The following is an 18310-nucleotide window of genomic DNA, read 5'->3' as shown; positions in this document are numbered from 1 at the left end:
CAAAATTTTAAAAAGCATAGATCAAACACTCATTTTAAATATAGCATATATTTTTATTTAGCAGAGCATTTTCTATCTAAAATTTTAATCGATATTGTCTGAAGTCTTGATGCGTTGTTTGGGAAACTACGGCCATAGATATTCATCTCACTTATCAAAAATGTTTATATATTACCGGATCATATTTTTTATTTTTTTTTCCTTCTTTTTGCTATACATGATTTTTTAAAAATAAATAGATATTATTTTTATCATAATATCTTATACATAAATATCATTTAAGAAAAACATTTATGAATAAAAGAGGAGTTTGGTGTCCCTAAATCACAGATTGCTTCCGAAAGAACAGTTTGGTATAAGTTTGGTGAAATTAATTGCATGCAAAATGTTAAATATTTAATAAGGAGTTATTAAATCGTTGTTTTATAATAGTTGATTGGAAAAAAAAATTATTTTTTTTCTAATATAATCAAAATTTATTGATTTTTGTCCAAATATAAAATATTTATCTCTCAATATAACCAAAACTCATCATTTTTTGTTCCAATATAATCAAACTTTATCTTTTTGATCCTACCGTCAACAAATCGATGAAAAATGCTGATGTGGGCTTGCAAGATTGTGCAATTTCTTCAAATATAAATATAATGTTTGATATTTTTTCACGTCAGCATTTTCGGTCAGTTTATTGACGGTGGAACCAAAAAAATAAGATTTGATTATATTTGGACAAAAAATAAAGTTTTTATTATATTATGACTAAAATTGATAAAAAAATTTATATTTAGATAAAAAAATGATGAATTTTGGTTATATTGAGACCAAAATTGATAAAAATTTTATATTTGGATCAAAATTAATGAATTTTAGTTAGATTGAGACTAAAAATATTTTTTTCCCTAGTTTATATATATTAATACAACAAGATAATAAAAGACCAAAAAAAAAGAAGAAAGAAATGAAAAAAAAAAAGACATAAACATGTTAGGAAATGCATATTTGGAAATAATTAGAAAGCGTATTATTTTAATTCCACAATCAGTTTTCAAAATAGCAAATTGGGGGAAGATAAACAAAATTGATTTGAACGAAAGGAAACCCTAATTTGGAGAGCTGATCAAAGGGGGGGTCCCGATTTGTAAAGAAATCCAAGGAATTGAACCCAAGATACGAAAAAGCTAACATCCAATTTGAAAATTCCTCAGTTCTTAGTCAAAATCATTCTCGTCGTTACTGAGGTTAATGAGATTCATCTGGCAGAAAGGGTAAAATCGAATTCCATTCACATTTGAACGATCCGACACGACATCTCTTCTCGTCGTCAATTCCATATTCATTCGAGTTTTTATTTATGATAATATATATAAATACTTTCGAATGTGATTCCCCGAGATTGAGAGTAGAGCGAAGGCGTTTTTGCAGTTTGCAGTAATCTGCGCCTCGGAAACGCAAAAATTCTTGCAGGAGGATCCAAATCTCGACTCTGCGGGATGGGTGAGAAGGCCCGGCCCGGCCCGCATGTCTGGTTCTGAATAGGGGAAAGTGGATTCGATTCGCTTTTTAGCTTTTTAGGGTGTTTTTAAAAATGGAGATTCGGAAGAGGGAAACTGATTGTAGCAGCAGCAGCAGAGCGAGCTGTGCGAACTCTTTGTGTTCTTCACTCCAATTGAGTTCTTCTAATGGTGAATTGGATTTGGAGCTAACGAAGAAGAAGAGTAGTTCAGGTTAGTTATTTACCTGTTTCTGTTTCTATTAATTCCCCATTTGATTGATCGATTGATCGATCTGTGCTTGGAATCTGAATCAGAAGTGTTATTATTGGAGTCGGAGATGATGAAGGAGAGGTTTGCGAAGCTGTTGCTGGGCGAGGACATGTCAGGAGGTGCCAAGGGAGTCTCCTCAGCCCTAACCATTTCCAACGCCATAACCAATCTCTGTGGTAATTTAACCTAATTAACAATCAAACAAGTTTTGTTTAATCTTCGACAAACATCCATCGATCAACAAACCTTAATCAATCTGTTCTGTTGCTAGCAGCATCTGTGTTCGGGCAAATGTGGAGATTGGAGCCATTGCCATCGGAGAAGAAAGAAATGTGGCGAAGGGAGATGGATTGGCTTCTCTGCGTTAGCGATCATATCGTCGAGATGATACCTTCGTGGCAGACATTCCCTAACGGCCATAAACTCGAGGTAATGACATGCCAGCCTCGATCCGATCTGAGGATCAACCTCCCTGCACTTGCAAAGCTCGACAACATGCTACTTGTAAGAAAAATTCTTTCTCGTATTGTAGTATTTGTAATTGACTGCTTTAAATGAATCGAACTTATCGATATTGCAGGAAATCTTAGATAGTTTTAGTACAGACACAGATTTTTGGTACGTCGATCAAGGGATAGGAACCCCGGAAGCCGACAAGCGACAAACGGACAAATGGTGGCTTCCTGTGCCACGTGTACCTCCGGGAGGCCTTCCCGACGGCGAAAGAAAGAAACTGCGACAGAAGCGCGAATGCGCCAACCAGATTCTTAAAGCTGCTACGGCGATCAACACCATTGCTATAGGCGAGATGGAAGTTCCCGCGTCGTACATGGAAACTCTGCCTAAGGTATAATTCTGAAGCCCGATTTTAGTTAGTTGATGATGATCGAAAGATTTTCTAATAAAATGTGAATTGTATATATATAGAATGGCCGAGCTTGTCTTGGGGATGTTATCTATCGTTACGTCACGTCAGATCAGTTCTCGCCGGAGTGTCTGCTTGACTGCCTCGACCTGTCGTCAGAACACGCTGCTTTGGAAATAGCGAATCGGGTGGAGTCTGCGATCTACGTGTGGCGGGGAAATATTCGTCACCGCGATCATCATCATCATCATCAGTCGTTGTCGCATCTGAGCCATTCCTCGAAATTGTCGTGGGAAATGGTAAGAGATCTCATGTTACACGCGGACAGGCGCGAATTGCTCGCTGAACGAGCCGACTCCCTTTTACTCTCCTTAAAACTCCGCTTCCCGGGGCTCCCTCAGACAACTCTCGACACCACAAAAATACACTGCAACAAGGTTGTCATTCTTGTCTCGTCGTTTTCTTCGATTTACTTGTGCTCTATGTATGAATTGTTCGATCTTGATTCTTGACGGGGTTTCGGTTTGTTTGTTAAGGATGTCGGGAAATCGATTCTGGAGAGCTACTCGCGGGTTTTGGAGAGCCTGGCGTTCAACATAGCCGCAAGAATCGAGGATCTACTGTACGTTGACGAAATCACGAAGCAATCTTCGTCGTCGTCGGTTGGTCTAGCTTCGACGAACAAGAAGGTTCCGGTTCCGTACACGGTGCCTGCCTCAGGCACTCCCTACCGATCGGGTTACACTACGCCAAGCTTTTCTCCGGCGAGAGGCGAGAAGAGGACGCCGGGTCTGAGCGGGAACTGCAACAAGTCGGGACGTCGGGGATTGGGAGTCAGACGGGTCTTGTCGAATTACCTCGGCGGCGGCGGCGGAGGCGATGCTGCCAAGGTGAAGAACTGGGAACATCCCGATCCCGTTGACGATACCGACTCCGGCTCCGGCGCCGGCGCGGGTTCGACGGAGAGTGTAAAAGATAAGAATGATCTTGCGACGGTGATGAGCCGGGGGGATAAGAAATAGAGATGTAGTCTGTAGTTAAGTTAAATTTGGAAGAGGTTAGAAATGTGATGTAGTAATTTTCTTTATTTAAGTTTTTGTTGTATGTATCTATGTATGCATTTTTGGTGATTAATATGAAATTTGGAGTGTAGGTTGCAGATCTGAAACTATTTTGCTTTGATTTGAAATGTGTAAAAAGATATAAGTTATGTAGAAGAACATTTGTTTTTTTAAAAAAAGGGTTATTATTAATAAAATGGGGCATTCCGAGAATTGAACTCGGGACCTCTCGCACCCTAAGCGAGAATCATACCACTAGACCAAATGCCCAGTTATGTATCTTTCAAATTTATTATTAATTTTCTTGTTTACTAGAGTGTCAATGATATGGTCATTCTTTGTGCTTAATTATTACGAAAATGAGATGTTTTTAAATAATGAAATATTGACTCGTAATACCTATTGAAGAGTCGGGTTTAGAAGCCCTAATCACCATTTTACTATTAGATCAAAATATAATTAAAGGGTAATTTGGATATTTTGGATTTATCAATTTTTGAACTCATGATTTCATGATGAATTAGTAGACATTGGAAGGGATCACCGGCCCATATTTGTCGAGCTCCATCAAATATATGGTTTATATATACAAAATATGCATGTATATGTGAGATATAAATTTATAATGTATATATGTAACTACACATTTTGTATATATACACCACTCTGTGTGATGAGCCTGAATTGGAGGCCAAAGTTTGAACTTAAAATCTCACAATTACAATTGCAGCATTAAATCATTAAGGTATATCTTAGGGTGCGGTTCTCCAACCTCAAATTTGGGATTTTTACTTTGCAACCAATCCGCCGACAATGGGCAGGTATGCTTTTATTTTTATTTTTATTTATTTTTTTAAAAAATTAAAATATTATTTAATATTTATTATAATTAAATGGAAAAAAATATATACAATATATATGTCATTTCGTAGAAAATAAAATTTTTTATAATACAAATAAATAAAAATTTAAATATATATATTGGGTATAATATAAATTCATAATCAAATCATACAATATAAATTTTATCAATTAAATTTAATACACATTTATATTATTTTATTCATTATTCATCAAATCAATACACATTAAAACTCCAACCAAATTCAAACACAAAAGAAATAACAAAATTTAAATCCATCCAAAATTTCAAATAAAAATCAAATCCAAACCCAATTTTCGCCTGAAGAATCACACCCTCGATACTTTATAAATATCAAATAATTAATGAACCTATTGAATTATGGGCGGACACTTCTCCCGTCTAGGCCAGGCCGCCCTAGTTACAATATCTTGACATTCAATTTAGGGTCTTGTGTTGAATATAATAATATTATACTTTTGTAACAATTGGTCATATTCATTGTAACCATATTATATAGTCCGACTCATATCAAAGTATCAATTTACTTTTTTAGTAACTATACTATCTATTTAACATTACAAATATCCTTACAACTTACAATATATTACACAAATGTCATTACCTTTGTATCACACATACTAATAAGGTTATTTTAGTCATTTTTACTTTATTCATACTATATTCCAATATAATACAAATATTTTTAAAACTACGTGTAAAAAGCAAATTGATATTTCTTTATGGGACGAAGGGAGTATAAATGATCTCTTGTAAACATTATTGTTAAAATAAAGAAATCGTTCTTTAGAATATATATGCAAATTTAGATTCAAATTCATATTTGCAAAAATCAAATCATTCATTTCCCATTGTCACCTCAATAAAGAACATTATTTTTTATTGTTTTACTGCGATTTACCTTATCAAATCTAGTTTGCAGTCTATTAAATTTGATCGATAGTTTATCCAAAGCACACTCCCGAAAAATAGCTGTTGTGAATTTCACGATATTAAAGGGAAAAAAAAAATAATAAAAATTCATACTAATTGAATTTTGATACGTATCCATGATGGAGCCTTTTAAGTGAATTTTGGAAATCGACCGTTGGCAAAGAAACGCTTAAAGCGCCAATTGAGTGGTAGCACGCTTTCACCTCGCAATCTTATTCAGTCAGTCTTCTTCATCATCGATTCATCATCTCCACTCAACCTGCACCAACCGCTCCCGCCCGCGCAATCCTCTTCCGCTCTCTCTCTCCCTCTCGTTAGTATGCACTTGTGTTTCTGGTAATCCAACTGGAATTTAATTTGATCGAGGCTTTGAATCTCTGAGGGAATGTCTCGAGGTAAACTAAGCATTCGGAATTCGAACTAATTAAATTGGAGGAGTAGTTAGTTATTTATCATGAATTCAGTTTATTTTGTTTCGATGTAGAATCTAATTGGAAATTCTGTCGACTCATCATTTGTGTCCTTTTAGTTGATGTATTGTAGTGTAGTGTTTGCTTGAAGTTAGTTACCATGTCTCTTGGAAAGTGTTCGCTCGTTCTCTTTTATGTGATTTTTCTCTAGCTCGTTGGATTTCTTTGTTTGATGCTGTTAAAGATGGAAGTGGATCAGATAAATATGCGATGTTGGACGAGGCAATGGAGCTTTTGTCTTCGCTGATAACCAAGCGAATTCGTGCTGATAACAGCAACCAGGGGGATCGCTTTGATTTGTTATTTGATTATCTTAAGGTTTGTACGTTAACCTATATTTCGATCTCCTGCTTAATAGACTTCACTATTGAGCATTTACTTCTTCTTCTTTGATGTTGAAAGGAAGATGTTGGAATTGGAGGAGCCAATAAAACAACTGAAGATTATCCATGTGGCTGGCACCAAAGGGAAGGTAAAGTAAAGTAACTAATTGTTTTGCAGAATATTAGTTCCTTCAATTTTGTGTCGTTTGCCAAAAATTTTCAGTTGATACCAATCTGGTTGTAAGGAGTACTGTTTGTGTTATTTCACTAGCATATCATAGAATCCATATTCCCACTGATATAGATTTTATTTTGTGCACTGGAATTTGAAGGGATCAACTTGCACATTCACAGAATCTATTCTGCGTAATTGTGGATTTCATACTGGACTTTTCACATCTCCTCACCTTATTGATGTTCGAGAAAGATTCAAGTTAGATGGGTAATTATCTAATCTATGGATTGGATTGTATGTTTTCCAGGATCATATAAGACATGTTCTTTTATGATGCATTTCTCTCTCTCTCTCTCTCTCTCTCTCTATCTTCTTTTGATATTCAGTGTAGATATTTGTGAAGAGAAGTTTTTGGCATACTTCCGGTGGTGTTGGGATAGACTGAAGGCATGTGGAATGCTTCTTCCTAAAATAATCTATGAGATGGCATTTATGTTACAGTATACATCTGATTTTCCTACTGTTCTTTACAAGTTCATTTTTATTTCGATGATGCCAAATGCGCTGTTTTATAGTCTTATCGAAATTACGCAATGGCTTTGTGCTTCTAGTGGGCCTTTTTGCGGTTTGTTCTTCGCTTCATTCATCTTGAATATATTCCCCGCAGAAAGGCACTTGTGATGATGTACCAATGCCAACATATTTCCATTTCCTTGCATTGCTTGCCTTCAAGATCTTTGTAGCTGAGCAGGTGACGTTAAACTTATTTACATTATAATAAAATGATGCCTATTTGTCAGGTTTGTTCAACTCACACTGATATTAATGAATACAGGTAGATGTTGTCATCTTGGAAGTTGGTTTAGGTGGAAAGTACGATGCTACAAATGTGGTATACATATCACTATCATGCCCGATTGATTAGTAACTTATAGTGAAATCGTTAAGCTGTTTTTGGGTCTCTTAACGTCACGAGGAATGGCATTTCTTTAGGTGGAAAATCCAGTTGTATGTGGTATAGCATCACTTGGGTATGACCACATGGAAATTCTTGGTTAGTTGCTCTCTCCATGATTCTTAGGTAACTGCTTAACCTGATTAATTCTAATCCATGGCTATGACAACATGCAATCGACGAATTAACTAACAGAGGATCTAGTATTAACAACAATGGTTTATAAGGATGGGGAGGGAGTGAAATAGGATATTGTCTGTGAGAAGTCCAATTCTGCTTCTTTATTGGATAACCATTTCTTCTATGCCACGAATAGGAGATACTTTGGGAAAAATTGCTGGTGAGAAGGCTGGGATTTTCAAGGTAGTATAATTTACCAAGAGCTTTGGTTTTCTTGTTCATGGTGCTTTTGTGTTAACGAACAAGTGTCTGAATTATCTTCCCTTTTCTCATTATTTATTCTCCTTTTGCTGCCTAGAGTGGAGTGCCTGCCTTTACTGTACCCCAACCTGAAGAAGCAATGAGGGTTCTTGAAGACAAAGCCTCACAGTTGGGTGTGAGTTTGATTTCTATACATTGATTTCTATCAACAACTTGAATCAGGTGGTCCTAATCATACTATTGCATTTAATTCAATGAAAATGTACTGATCTTGATGCCCAAAGCTTTGAAATCATAAGAACTAGAGGCCTAATAGCTTTCCAGAGAGTCTTTTCTTACAAGCTAATTACCAGTAGATTAATAAAAAGAATGCATTGTATCATGAGTTTAATTAAGTTTATATGAGACAACTAACACAGCACTGGAACAGGTGAGTCTTCAAGTTGTTCTTCCTTTGGATCCTAGCCGTATGAACGGCGTCCGACTGGGTTTGGATGGCGAGCACCAACACTTAAATGCTGGCCTTGCAGTTGCACTTTGCTCAACTTGGCTGCAGAGGACTGGTCATGTTGGAATCAGTTGCTTAAATCCGACCGTAAGCTTTATCAAGCAGAGGTTTACGATTACATTAATTTCCCCGTTACTGTAGTTGCTCCAAGATCACACTCTTTTTCTTATATGGAATTAGACCTCTCTACCAGAGGAATTCATCAAAGGGCTAGCAAATGCTTCTCTGCAAGGGCGTTCTCAAATTGTGCCCGATCAATTCCTTGAGGAAGAAAACACCAGAAATCTAGTTTTCTTCTTGGATGGTGCCCACAGTCCTGAAAGTATGGATGTATGTGCAAAATGGTTTAGCCTTGCAATCAAGGAAGACTACAGTTCTCCAAATGGATTGGATATTGATAACTTGAAAGGATCTCAAGAATCCAGCCATTATAGGACTGTGAGAAAGAATTCTACTCAGGTATGCTTCTTAGTACACATAATGCTGCACGGTGGTTTCTGATCAACTCTTTATATGTCATAATTATCCCGTTTTTCATTTAGCCTGCTTTTCTTAGCAAAATACTAAGATGGCTGCGAGCATAGCAAGTGTTTTGTGATAAATTTGCACAGGTGATCATATGACATTAGCTATCCAAGAAATAAGGAACTTGACACTCTTAGCCAAATAGTCCATTCTTTTTGCTTAGGTAGATGATGAATTAAATCAAAGTGAACATAAAACAATTGAGTCATCAAAGTGGCTTTATACTAGAGGAAAAAAATCTGAAACTGATAAATTATCAACTGGACAAGGTAAGCATAATTACTAGTGAAACCTAAGATATCGACCAAATGGAATTCATTTTTTAGAGTATCCAAATGTAGAAATATAGCATAGAGAGACCTCCTCTCCGGCTAATTTCAACAAGCATATATACAAAATGCTCTGAAAGAGAGACATTTTTATTCAGTTCTCAATAAATTTGTCTCTTTATCTTCTCAGTTATTCATTTGAGGATGCTGATTAGTGTAATTTGTTGGTATATGCACAGATTTTGCTGTTCAATTGTATGTCTGTAAGGGACCCTAAGTTGCTTCTTCCCCGTCTAGTGAATGCATGTGCTAGCCACGGTAAATACCAGCCAGCTGCCATACGGAAAAATGCTTCGACATTCCTTTGCATCGGGCAGAAACCGATTAGATATTCTTCTTCTAAACTGTTTCACTAGCCTGCTCCATTGGAATATTTTCATTTCATAAATTTTTTACTGCTTCATTCAACTGATTATTTTTCAGGAGTAAGTTTCAACAGGGCATTGTTCATTCCAAACACATCAGTCTATCACAAAGTGGGTACAAGGAACTCATGGGAGGCGGATGCTCGAGCGGATGTGTCATGGCAGAGAACTCTTCAAAGAATATGGGAAAACGTCGTTCCTAGGAGGGAAGGTGATTTTCTGTAGTGCTAATAGTAGTTACATTCTTCAAAAATAATTACCACCTAATTAGCGGTCCAATATATAATCCACATAACATATGCCTCTACGCCATAACTTCAATGTTTGAATTTCCAGGGACAGAGGCGAAGAATGCAGACTTATCTCATGAGGTGATTGGGACTGAAGCTGAGAGGGATGCTCACGGAAGCAGTGCAGTTTTTCCGTCGCTTCCATTGGCAATAAACTGGCTAAGGGACAGAGCCCGAAAACATACATCCACGCACTTTCAGGTAATTTACATTTGGCATCTAATCAATCCATTTCAGCTTGCAGATCATCATACTCATGTTTATTTTTTGCTGGTTCTGTTTCTTTCATAGGTTCTGGTGACGGGTTCACTGCACTTAGTAGGCGACGTATTGCGGCTCATTAAGAAGTAAAGAGAGGTACAACTAACTTCTGCAACATTCAGTTGCCTCCAACATAAGAACCATTTTAGGACCTTTCGATAGAGGCATGTGAAATGAACCCAGTCTACATTACATTTAACTCAATTCATGGGAAGTTCGAGTTCTTCTTTCCTAAGGCCAAATTCTTATTGTGCGGAAGCACCCTAATACAAATTTGATAAAAGAGGGGTACTCGGGATTTCATAAAACCATGAATCGCAACAAGAGAAGGAAACATGGGATAGAGCAATTAAGCTCAATTACCAAAATAACCAACACGTGACACGGCACAAACAATAGAGACTGGAAAAGAACCCATTATCTAAGCTGGTGTTTTAGTTCAGACGACAAACAAGGATTCCCCAAAGTTCAGTTGGAATCCACAAAATAACATTAAGAGTAGGTCAAATTTTTATGGTGTAAGAGAAATTTAGCAGTCTAAAATTCAGAAACATGACAGGTCCAAATTTATCTACATAAAAACACAGGCTGCGCCCTTTTATTACAAGGGTGCAGAGAGCGAGTACAACTAGCTCCACTCCCCTGAATCAGCAGTAACAAAAACCTCATTCATAAAAGCACAATAATAAATATTTGGGATAAAATATATTGCCAGATTCTTATTCACCGCTTCACAGGGGGGGGGGGGGGGCAATTGTAACTTGTTCGGGTTCGAGCATGGGGCCTGTAGTAAGAAGATGAATAATGATTGCAGAATTAGCATGGAAAATTAATTTTTGTATCAAGATCAGAAGAGAAAATTATAAGCATTTATAGTGAGATTGTGCTTTTGATTATCACATAGAGAAGAGACATGCGTCAGCTAAAACTTAAAAACGCCTTATGTAACCGAATTGGCAAATTAATAAGCATGAAATAAAGATTTTTAAATCATGGATCCCAAATAATATGCAGAACAGCTAAATTATATGCAGATATACGTGTCAGTCATTTGAAAGGAACTTTAATATACAGATCTTTTCCAAATTTCACTTCAACTTTGCAGCCCGGATTTTTTATAATCTCAGTTTATTTGTGAGACACCACAGTTAAATATTCCCCCACTGTCCACATTGTCCATCTCCTCCTCAGTCTCCATTGAACAAAACCCATCCCATCATTGGCAGCAAAACATTCTTAAACATACTTTCTTTTAGAATTACATAGCAGGAAAAATATATGATAACATAAACACTCTAACGATAACAAAATAATGGCAAAGTAAATGCATCAAGTTATTTGCCAAACGTTTCCATGGCCACCATTTACCCTAGTTATATATATATATGAAGGAGAAAAACATTGCCATATCAATACCTAGAAACAAAATTGGTACCCAATACCACCAATTGTTTTTGTTCTTATTGTATAATTTAGGAAAAATAAGGTTTAACTATATTAGCTTCAATGTCTGTAATTTCACTGATATGTGGATTCACTGCACATAACTGAACTAGTTTTATGTGGTTTGGTAATAGCATTAGAGAAACCTCTCATTAGCTTTCATACCATTATAATTATCTAAGAAACTGGTCAGGTGAAGGGAATTTTCCATGAAAAGTGAGACAAACGCATCCATGACATTATTTGATAATGAAAACAAGAAGAGAGAAAAAGAGAATTGAACAATATATTGATCTGACCTTGAGATTAGAAAGTAGAGGGGAATCACATTTTAGTAGACATCGTAAACTTGTTTTTCCTTTCTGCCGGCTTGAGGATTTGGAACGAGCACATCAAATTTTCATCAACACTCATCATTGCACCTGCATTATCAAATTCACCACAATAGTTTGGAGCAGAGAAGATTGTAACAAGCTGCCTGTCTGCGAAGAATTCATAACCATCTTCCACAACCTGCAAAATAAGTAGCAATAAATGACAGCTGACTTACAGAAAAGTGGAAACACAAGAATTCTTTTTACCTGATGAGCACGACAGACAAGATCCAAATCGTGCTTTGTCAAAAACTCTGAGACTTTGTCTGAGCCAAAAGTAAATGAAACTCCCCTATCATTCATTCCCCACCCTTTAACATCTTTACCGGGATCCGACCAGAGAAGATCACAAAGCAAGCCAGTATCTGGAATAGCAGTTGGACGAGGCAAATTTCTAATCTGATCAAGGTTATTCAGATCAGGAGAGAGACCGCCGTGCATGCACAATATCTTGTCATCAATGAGTGCAGCAACAGGAAGGCAGTTAAAGCAATCAGTGAAGGCTTTCCACAGTTTCACATTGAAGCGGCGCTTGCATTCATCATAAAATCCGTAGATTCTGTTTATAGATGCACATTCATGGTTTCCTCTGAGAAGGAAGAAATTCTCTGGATATTTAATTTTATACGCAAGTAGCAAACATATTGTCTCCAAGCTCTGCTTCCCTCGATCTACATAGTCACCCAAGAATAGATAATTGGATTTTGGAGGAAAACCTCCATACTCAAAAAGCCTTAAAAGATCGCTGTATTGCCCATGAATATCGCCTGAAATAAAAAAATGTAGGAGCCATTAGTTCAAGAAAACTCATATAGGGCAACAATGATGCAAGGTACTGAAACTTCACAAACTTCAGATAAAAAATGCCAAGCCGATTTCACATAAAATGTCTGTATGACCGCATCATTTTGCACAGATGTGAGTCACAAGAAATCAGTTGTAGCAAGTTGTCTTATGCGATGCAACTTCTAGTTATGGTGTTTAAACTTCATCGCAACATTGAAATAATAAGCAACGACCTCTACAAAATCTAAAAGCATTTGCATATTCTATGGTAATTATAAGTGGAGTACAGTGCATTCCGTAAGTATTAATAATTAATATATAATCCGTATGCAAATATACATGCAATAAATATATATTTGCATTGTGATACTCTCCCACAAGATGTTGTGAATGTTGCGATATCTCTATACCATAGTTCCACAATGAATTCTTTCCAACTAATAATGTAGTTATTTTTCAGCTAGAAAAACCAAAATAAAATTAAAATCATGGGTGTATATTGTTGTGTTTTGGATTTAGACAAAAAGTAGTTGAATTATATGTTTTATACAGTGTATACGTATTTAATGTTTTTTGGACTGGAATGTGTTTTTTAACCATGATTTGCATAATGTGAATAGGTGTTGAGAATCCAAAGTGAGTAAAGCCCATAATATTTATTTACTAATATTAAGTTGTTTATTTTTTATTTCAAACCTAAATTACACTATTCAATCTACACGGTTCCCAATAAAGAGATACATTATTTCCTCTAACAAAATATCACATCAACATACTATTAAAACCAAATCTCAAACTCGTATAAAAACCAAACACACTTATAGATTAAAATAAAATTAAAAACCATAAGAAAGAAGTGGACTAGAGCGAAAACTTAAGGGATTGGGAATCAAAGGTTAGAGGCTATTTTAAAGCTAGAAAGCCCAACAAATTGAGATTTTAAGAAATAATTAACAAAATTAACTCAGCTGCGGCGAACCTCTCAGCACCAGGGCAAAGGTGCAGAAGCACACCTTGCCGTACAAATTACGGCAACATTGCGACTCGTGCTACGGGGCACGCCATTGCGCACCTTTAATAACTACTATCCACATTAAAGATCAAGTAAAATACAAATGATTCAAGTATGATTTTCCGTGGGACTTCATCCAGACAGTCAATTTCTGTTACCAAATTCTTGAAATGACAAAAAACTACATTTGTCAGCTTCCGCCACCGAAAAAGTGGCATTATGCAATAACAGAAGTAAACATCCTTATTAACATTGATTAACTTCCCCAAGGCCAAAGCCAACACCAACAAAACTAATAAAATTCTTCAACAATCATGAATTTTTACAGTCTCTAGCAGAAACATTCAAGAACAAAGAGAAAACTCAAAATCTTAAGCTATGCTAAAGTAACTAAAACTTAAAAATAAATAAATAAATAATTAAAAATAAGCTTATGTTCGTTCGTTCTTATGAGGTTCAGGGAAAACAAAAGGTTCAGTAAAAGATGTAGTCGCTACAAGGAAACACAATCTCTTAGGGTCCTCAAAACGAATCACCAGCAAAATCGTACAGTGCAAGATTAATTGAATAAACTTTAAAAATCCACTAATCGATCGCATGTTAGCAGCAAAAATCCCAAGGAAACCTAGAAAAACAAGACCACATAGAACGAAATCTCGAAACACAAACACTCGAAAAAAATTGAAATAAAGTACCACAAATCTTGATAGGGGCCTCAAGTTCGAGCAGATTAGGCTGGTTGATGAAGATTTCCCTGGACGCAACGCAGAGCTGCTTAATCTCGGACTCCGTGAGCAGAACGGGTTTCCCCGGCTTGGAGGAGCGGACTTCGACCAGTTTATCGATTAGCTTGTCTAATAGGACGGGGTCCATGGCTCCAGTTGTACCGATACCGATGGTGGCGCCCCCTCTCCGCCTCGCCTTGCCTCGTTTCCTCTTTTCTGGTCTAGGGTTTCCGCAGGGACATGAGTGTGGTGTTTTGTGTTTTGTGGATTTCTCCAAAAGGTTTTTTTTTTTTTTGTTTTCTGTTTTCCTTTCTTTGTTTTGTTTTGTTTTGTTTCGTGGGTCTGTTCCGATCTTCCTTCGACTATGTACTTTTTCTCGGCGTTTCGTTTCTTTTTATTTTTTTATCTATTATTATTATTATTATTATTAGTTTTAATAAAAAAAAATTATCAATTCTAATTTAAATATACTTTCAATGTTCTCTAAAAATAGTCTAATTCAATAAAAATAATATTTTATTGAAAAAAATAATAAGTAATTGAAAGTATTTTTATAAATTTGGTTAGAAATAAAAGTAAATTAACAAAAGAATGTAATAAGGTCAGTGATATTTATTGTAAACAAATATTGAATGAATGATAATAATTAAATATTAATTTGTTGATTTGTAAGACTAAAAAAAATGTCAATAAATTTGACGGATAGATGGAACAATAAATTAGACAATTTTAATTAATTATTATTTTTTTTGTTGGATATGATAGTATAAAGGTAAAAATTGAAATACAATGTAAATGAGATTTTAAAGTAATATGAATAGATACTTTAATACTAAAAAAATATTTGATTAGAATTTTAAAATGACAAAAACTTTCAATTTTATCATCTACTTTGTAATCAAATATAAATTTATTAATATTGAGAAAATTACACCACGAACTAGAGAACACTATCGGGATATATTTATTTTGTGGAGAGAAATCATACCTCAATTCGACATATTTATTAAATTTATTTTTATATTATTGATCTCGCAATATTTTTCTACAATAATCTTCAAATAAATTTCGATCTTAATCAAATGGGATTTAAATGTTTTCTATATTTTGATTTCTATGTAATGATTCTTCCTGGGATTAAAAGTTGTAGAAAGATATTTTGAGGAGGATAATATATAGTGAGTTGGATTATCCTCGCAATTTTCTTAACTTGTGATTGAAAATCTTGATCCATCGTTAGAAGCTCAATAGTAAAATTATCAAACTATCTAGAAAGTTGAACAAACTGATTTTTAATGTGACCTACAACATACACAATAGTTTATTGAAAAAAATTACCTCCATTTATTACGTGCTACCGACCCCACTAATTACGGGTATATTTACTTGTGAGATTTTGATTTTTTGTTTTAGTTTTAAATAGTAAAATTTTAAATTAAAATAGTTGTTTGATGTGATATAAATATGTACTGATGTGATGTTTTGGAGGTAAAATTTAATTTTAGTGTATTATAATAAATAAAATATAGGTGTTTGATTTGATATTTTTGGGAAAAAAAAATCGAAATAGTAAAACGAAAAAACAAATCTCATTTTAAAATAAAACAATATTTGATAAAAAAAAAAATGTCATTTCTCTCTTGGCTTGGAGATGCCATCAACTGACCAAGTTGCCTTCACTTTCTTGTCTTCAAAACTAGTTCATTTTGCCATTTTTCTTTTGTTGGTCTTGATAAAAAGCTTGAAGCATAGGAGGGGGTTGTCCAAATATAAGCTAATGTACATACTCTTAAAGAAGATAGCGTAAGGGTAGTGTGGGGAGTGAACTTGTGATCGTAAAAACTCCGAAATTTTAAGGTATTGAGGTAGGAAACTAGCTTGTTTCATTAGTTAATGTTTCATGAATATACTACACAATAAAAAAAAAATAAAAATAAGAGAGACTTTTTGTAGTGATTAGAAAATTATACCATATGGTCTTTTTTTCATGCAAAATACATTTTTATCATGACTTTATTATGCATTTTTTCTATTAACATGTACTTACAATGTATAACTGACATTTCTATTGTGCGTTACGAATAGAATCCATAGTATAACAAATACATTTTCTTATTTTTTTACGATAAAAAAATATTTCCTCCGTCCACTTACAATGTTTACATATTTCTATTTTGGGATGTCCAATTACAAAGTTAACATTTCATTAAATACTATATTTTTTTTCCACAAATACTCTTAGTTTACATCACATCGTTACTTTTACACAAAAAAGTAAGGGCAAAAATATCATTACACTACTTTTCACTACTCACTATAGTTAAAATACTATTATTTATTAAATACCGCGCCAAAAGTAAATGTAAACTTTGTAAATGAACGGAGGGAGTAATTGTTAAATCCAAGTCAATGCAATATTTTCCTGCAACATTTGATGCACATGAATTTTCATAATTAATAGGGTAAATTATACAACAATCCTTTGTATTTTAGTAAAAATACACAAAGCACTCTATGTTTTATTTATTGCGTGAAACTCCTTTTGCTAATATAAAGTTTGCACGAAACACTTTTTTTTGTTCAAAACTAACATTTAGTTTTAAATAAATACCTAAATTATGGGAGTTTTATACAAATAAAAAGTGCAAAATAGTTTAAATAATTTTTTTGCATTAAATAAATAAATAAATAATTTATTAATCCTTTATTTTATAGTTTTTGGAGATAAATTGTTGTCTGATTTTTATAAAAATTATAAAAATAAATGATTGATCAATTATTTATTTATTTATTTTATTAAAAAAATTTATTTAAGATATATATTTTACGTTTTTTATTTGTATAAAACTTACTGTCTTTATTTCGAACCAAACATCAGTTTTGGACAAGGAGAATGTTCTATGCAAATTTCGCATTAACACAAGGGAGTTTCAAGTAATAAATAAAACACATGGTGTTTTGTGCATTTTTAGTAAAATACAAAGATGTGTTATATAATTTACCCTAATTAATAATCCATAATTAATTTTTATATTATCACTTGGAATACGTTTATTTCGGATACAAAACGATGCAAGAAAATGACATGATCGACAAAACTGGTTGAACCATATAACGAGCTAGATTGTCGAGCAAAATATGGGTATGAACCCTAAATTCAAAGTTGAAAAATAACTATAAAAAAACTCAAAAATATCAATCACTAACACTTCAACTAAATCCAGTACTCCTATCAACACATAAGAATAGTAAAAATTTTGAATTTGAATAGTTGTGTGATATGATATAAATAGATGTTGATTTGATGTTTTGAATGTATAATTAATTTTTAGTATAATATAAAAAATAAAAAATAGATGTTTAATTTGGTGTTTTTAAAGAAAAAAAATTGAAATAAATAATGAATTTAAAATTCAATCCCCAATCAAACACACCAATAAATACATCGGTACACACAAAGGTAGTTTGTTACGAGAGTTAATGCTTCTTCACTTGGAATGTAAAATCGATAATTTATTTTGCATTGAGACCCATAGTCTTCAAAATTATTTTAAATGTACATATATATTTTTGTATTTGTAATTATTTATAAAATAAAATATAATAAAAAATATATGTTTTTATAAATTATTTTAATATTGATTTTATAGTATTTATTTTCAAAAATTTTTATTAGTGGTGTGTTCATTTATGCTATTATTATTATTAAAGATATATTTTTTTAAAAAAATAAAATATAAAAATCAACCAGTTATAATACATAATAATAAAACATCTAAAATATGTGTCACTTATTAATATATATATATATATATATTTATAAATCGCGGCCACTTCCGTGTTGAATTTTAAAAATTCAGAATTGCGCTGAATATCATATCGT

At 33.9% G+C, this 18310-nt stretch overlaps 3 protein-coding genes and 1 non-coding gene across 6 annotated transcripts; 2 read left to right on the top strand and 2 right to left on the bottom strand.

Moving 5' to 3' along the window:
- The first annotated feature begins 1068 nt into the window (after positions 1-1068).
- LOC127245182 (rop guanine nucleotide exchange factor 7-like) lies at positions 1069-3797 on the top strand. Of its 2 annotated transcripts, none has more exons than XM_051265931.1 (6): positions 1069-1724; positions 1811-1939; positions 2038-2267; positions 2344-2610; positions 2691-3065; positions 3165-3797. In XM_051265931.1, exons 1-6 carry the CDS (start codon positions 1586-1588, stop codon positions 3648-3650), a joined length of 1626 nt encoding a protein of 541 aa, XP_051121888.1. In that variant the 5' UTR covers positions 1069-1585; the 3' UTR covers positions 3651-3797. The 2 variants fall into 2 exon arrangements, with proteins under 2 accessions (XP_051121888.1, XP_051121887.1); XM_051265930.1 differs by having other exon boundaries at positions 1070-1724; positions 1808-1939.
- Positions 3798-3887: 90 nt separating this feature from the next.
- On the bottom strand, positions 3888-3959 carry TRNAP-AGG (transfer RNA proline (anticodon AGG)). The gene has a single exon. It is a non-coding gene; the product is annotated as a tRNA-Pro (tRNA).
- Positions 3960-5722: 1763 nt separating this feature from the next.
- LOC127244821 (folylpolyglutamate synthase-like) lies at positions 5723-10361 on the top strand. 2 transcript variants are annotated; one of them, XM_051265335.1, is made up of 16 exons: positions 5723-5900; positions 6160-6293; positions 6382-6447; positions 6631-6740; positions 6860-6920; positions 7141-7224; positions 7309-7365; positions 7467-7527; positions 7745-7791; positions 7907-7984; positions 8240-8404; positions 8498-8776; positions 9351-9429; positions 9595-9747; positions 9879-10027; positions 10118-10361. In XM_051265335.1, the coding sequence occupies exons 1-16, from the start codon at positions 5891-5893 to the stop codon at positions 10175-10177; spliced, it is 1593 nt and encodes a 530-aa protein (XP_051121292.1). In that variant the 5' UTR covers positions 5723-5890; the 3' UTR covers positions 10178-10361. The 2 variants fall into 2 exon arrangements, with proteins under 2 accessions (XP_051121292.1, XP_051121291.1); XM_051265334.1 differs by having other exon boundaries at positions 9873-10027; positions 10118-10358.
- Positions 10362-10519: 158 nt separating this feature from the next.
- Positions 10520-14741, bottom strand: LOC127244823 (serine/threonine-protein phosphatase PP1 isozyme 3). Its single transcript, XM_051265336.1, has 4 exons — positions 14398-14741; positions 12112-12671; positions 11830-12043; positions 10520-10871 (listed from the first exon to the last, which is right to left on the bottom strand). Exons 1-3 carry the CDS (start codon positions 14573-14575, stop codon positions 11855-11857), a joined length of 927 nt encoding a protein of 308 aa, XP_051121293.1. The 5' UTR covers positions 14576-14741; the 3' UTR covers positions 10520-10871; positions 11830-11854.
- Between the last annotated feature and the right edge of the window lie 3569 nt (positions 14742-18310).

Source organism: Andrographis paniculata, unplaced genomic scaffold (assembly GCF_009805555.1).
Source record: "Andrographis paniculata isolate CXL003 unplaced genomic scaffold, ASM980555v1 Contig21END, whole genome shotgun sequence".
Lineage (NCBI taxonomy): Eukaryota > Viridiplantae > Streptophyta > Magnoliopsida > Lamiales > Acanthaceae > Andrographis > Andrographis paniculata.
The sequence above is the reverse complement of the archived record's forward strand: the minus strand, read 5'-3'. Positions and strand labels throughout refer to the sequence as shown.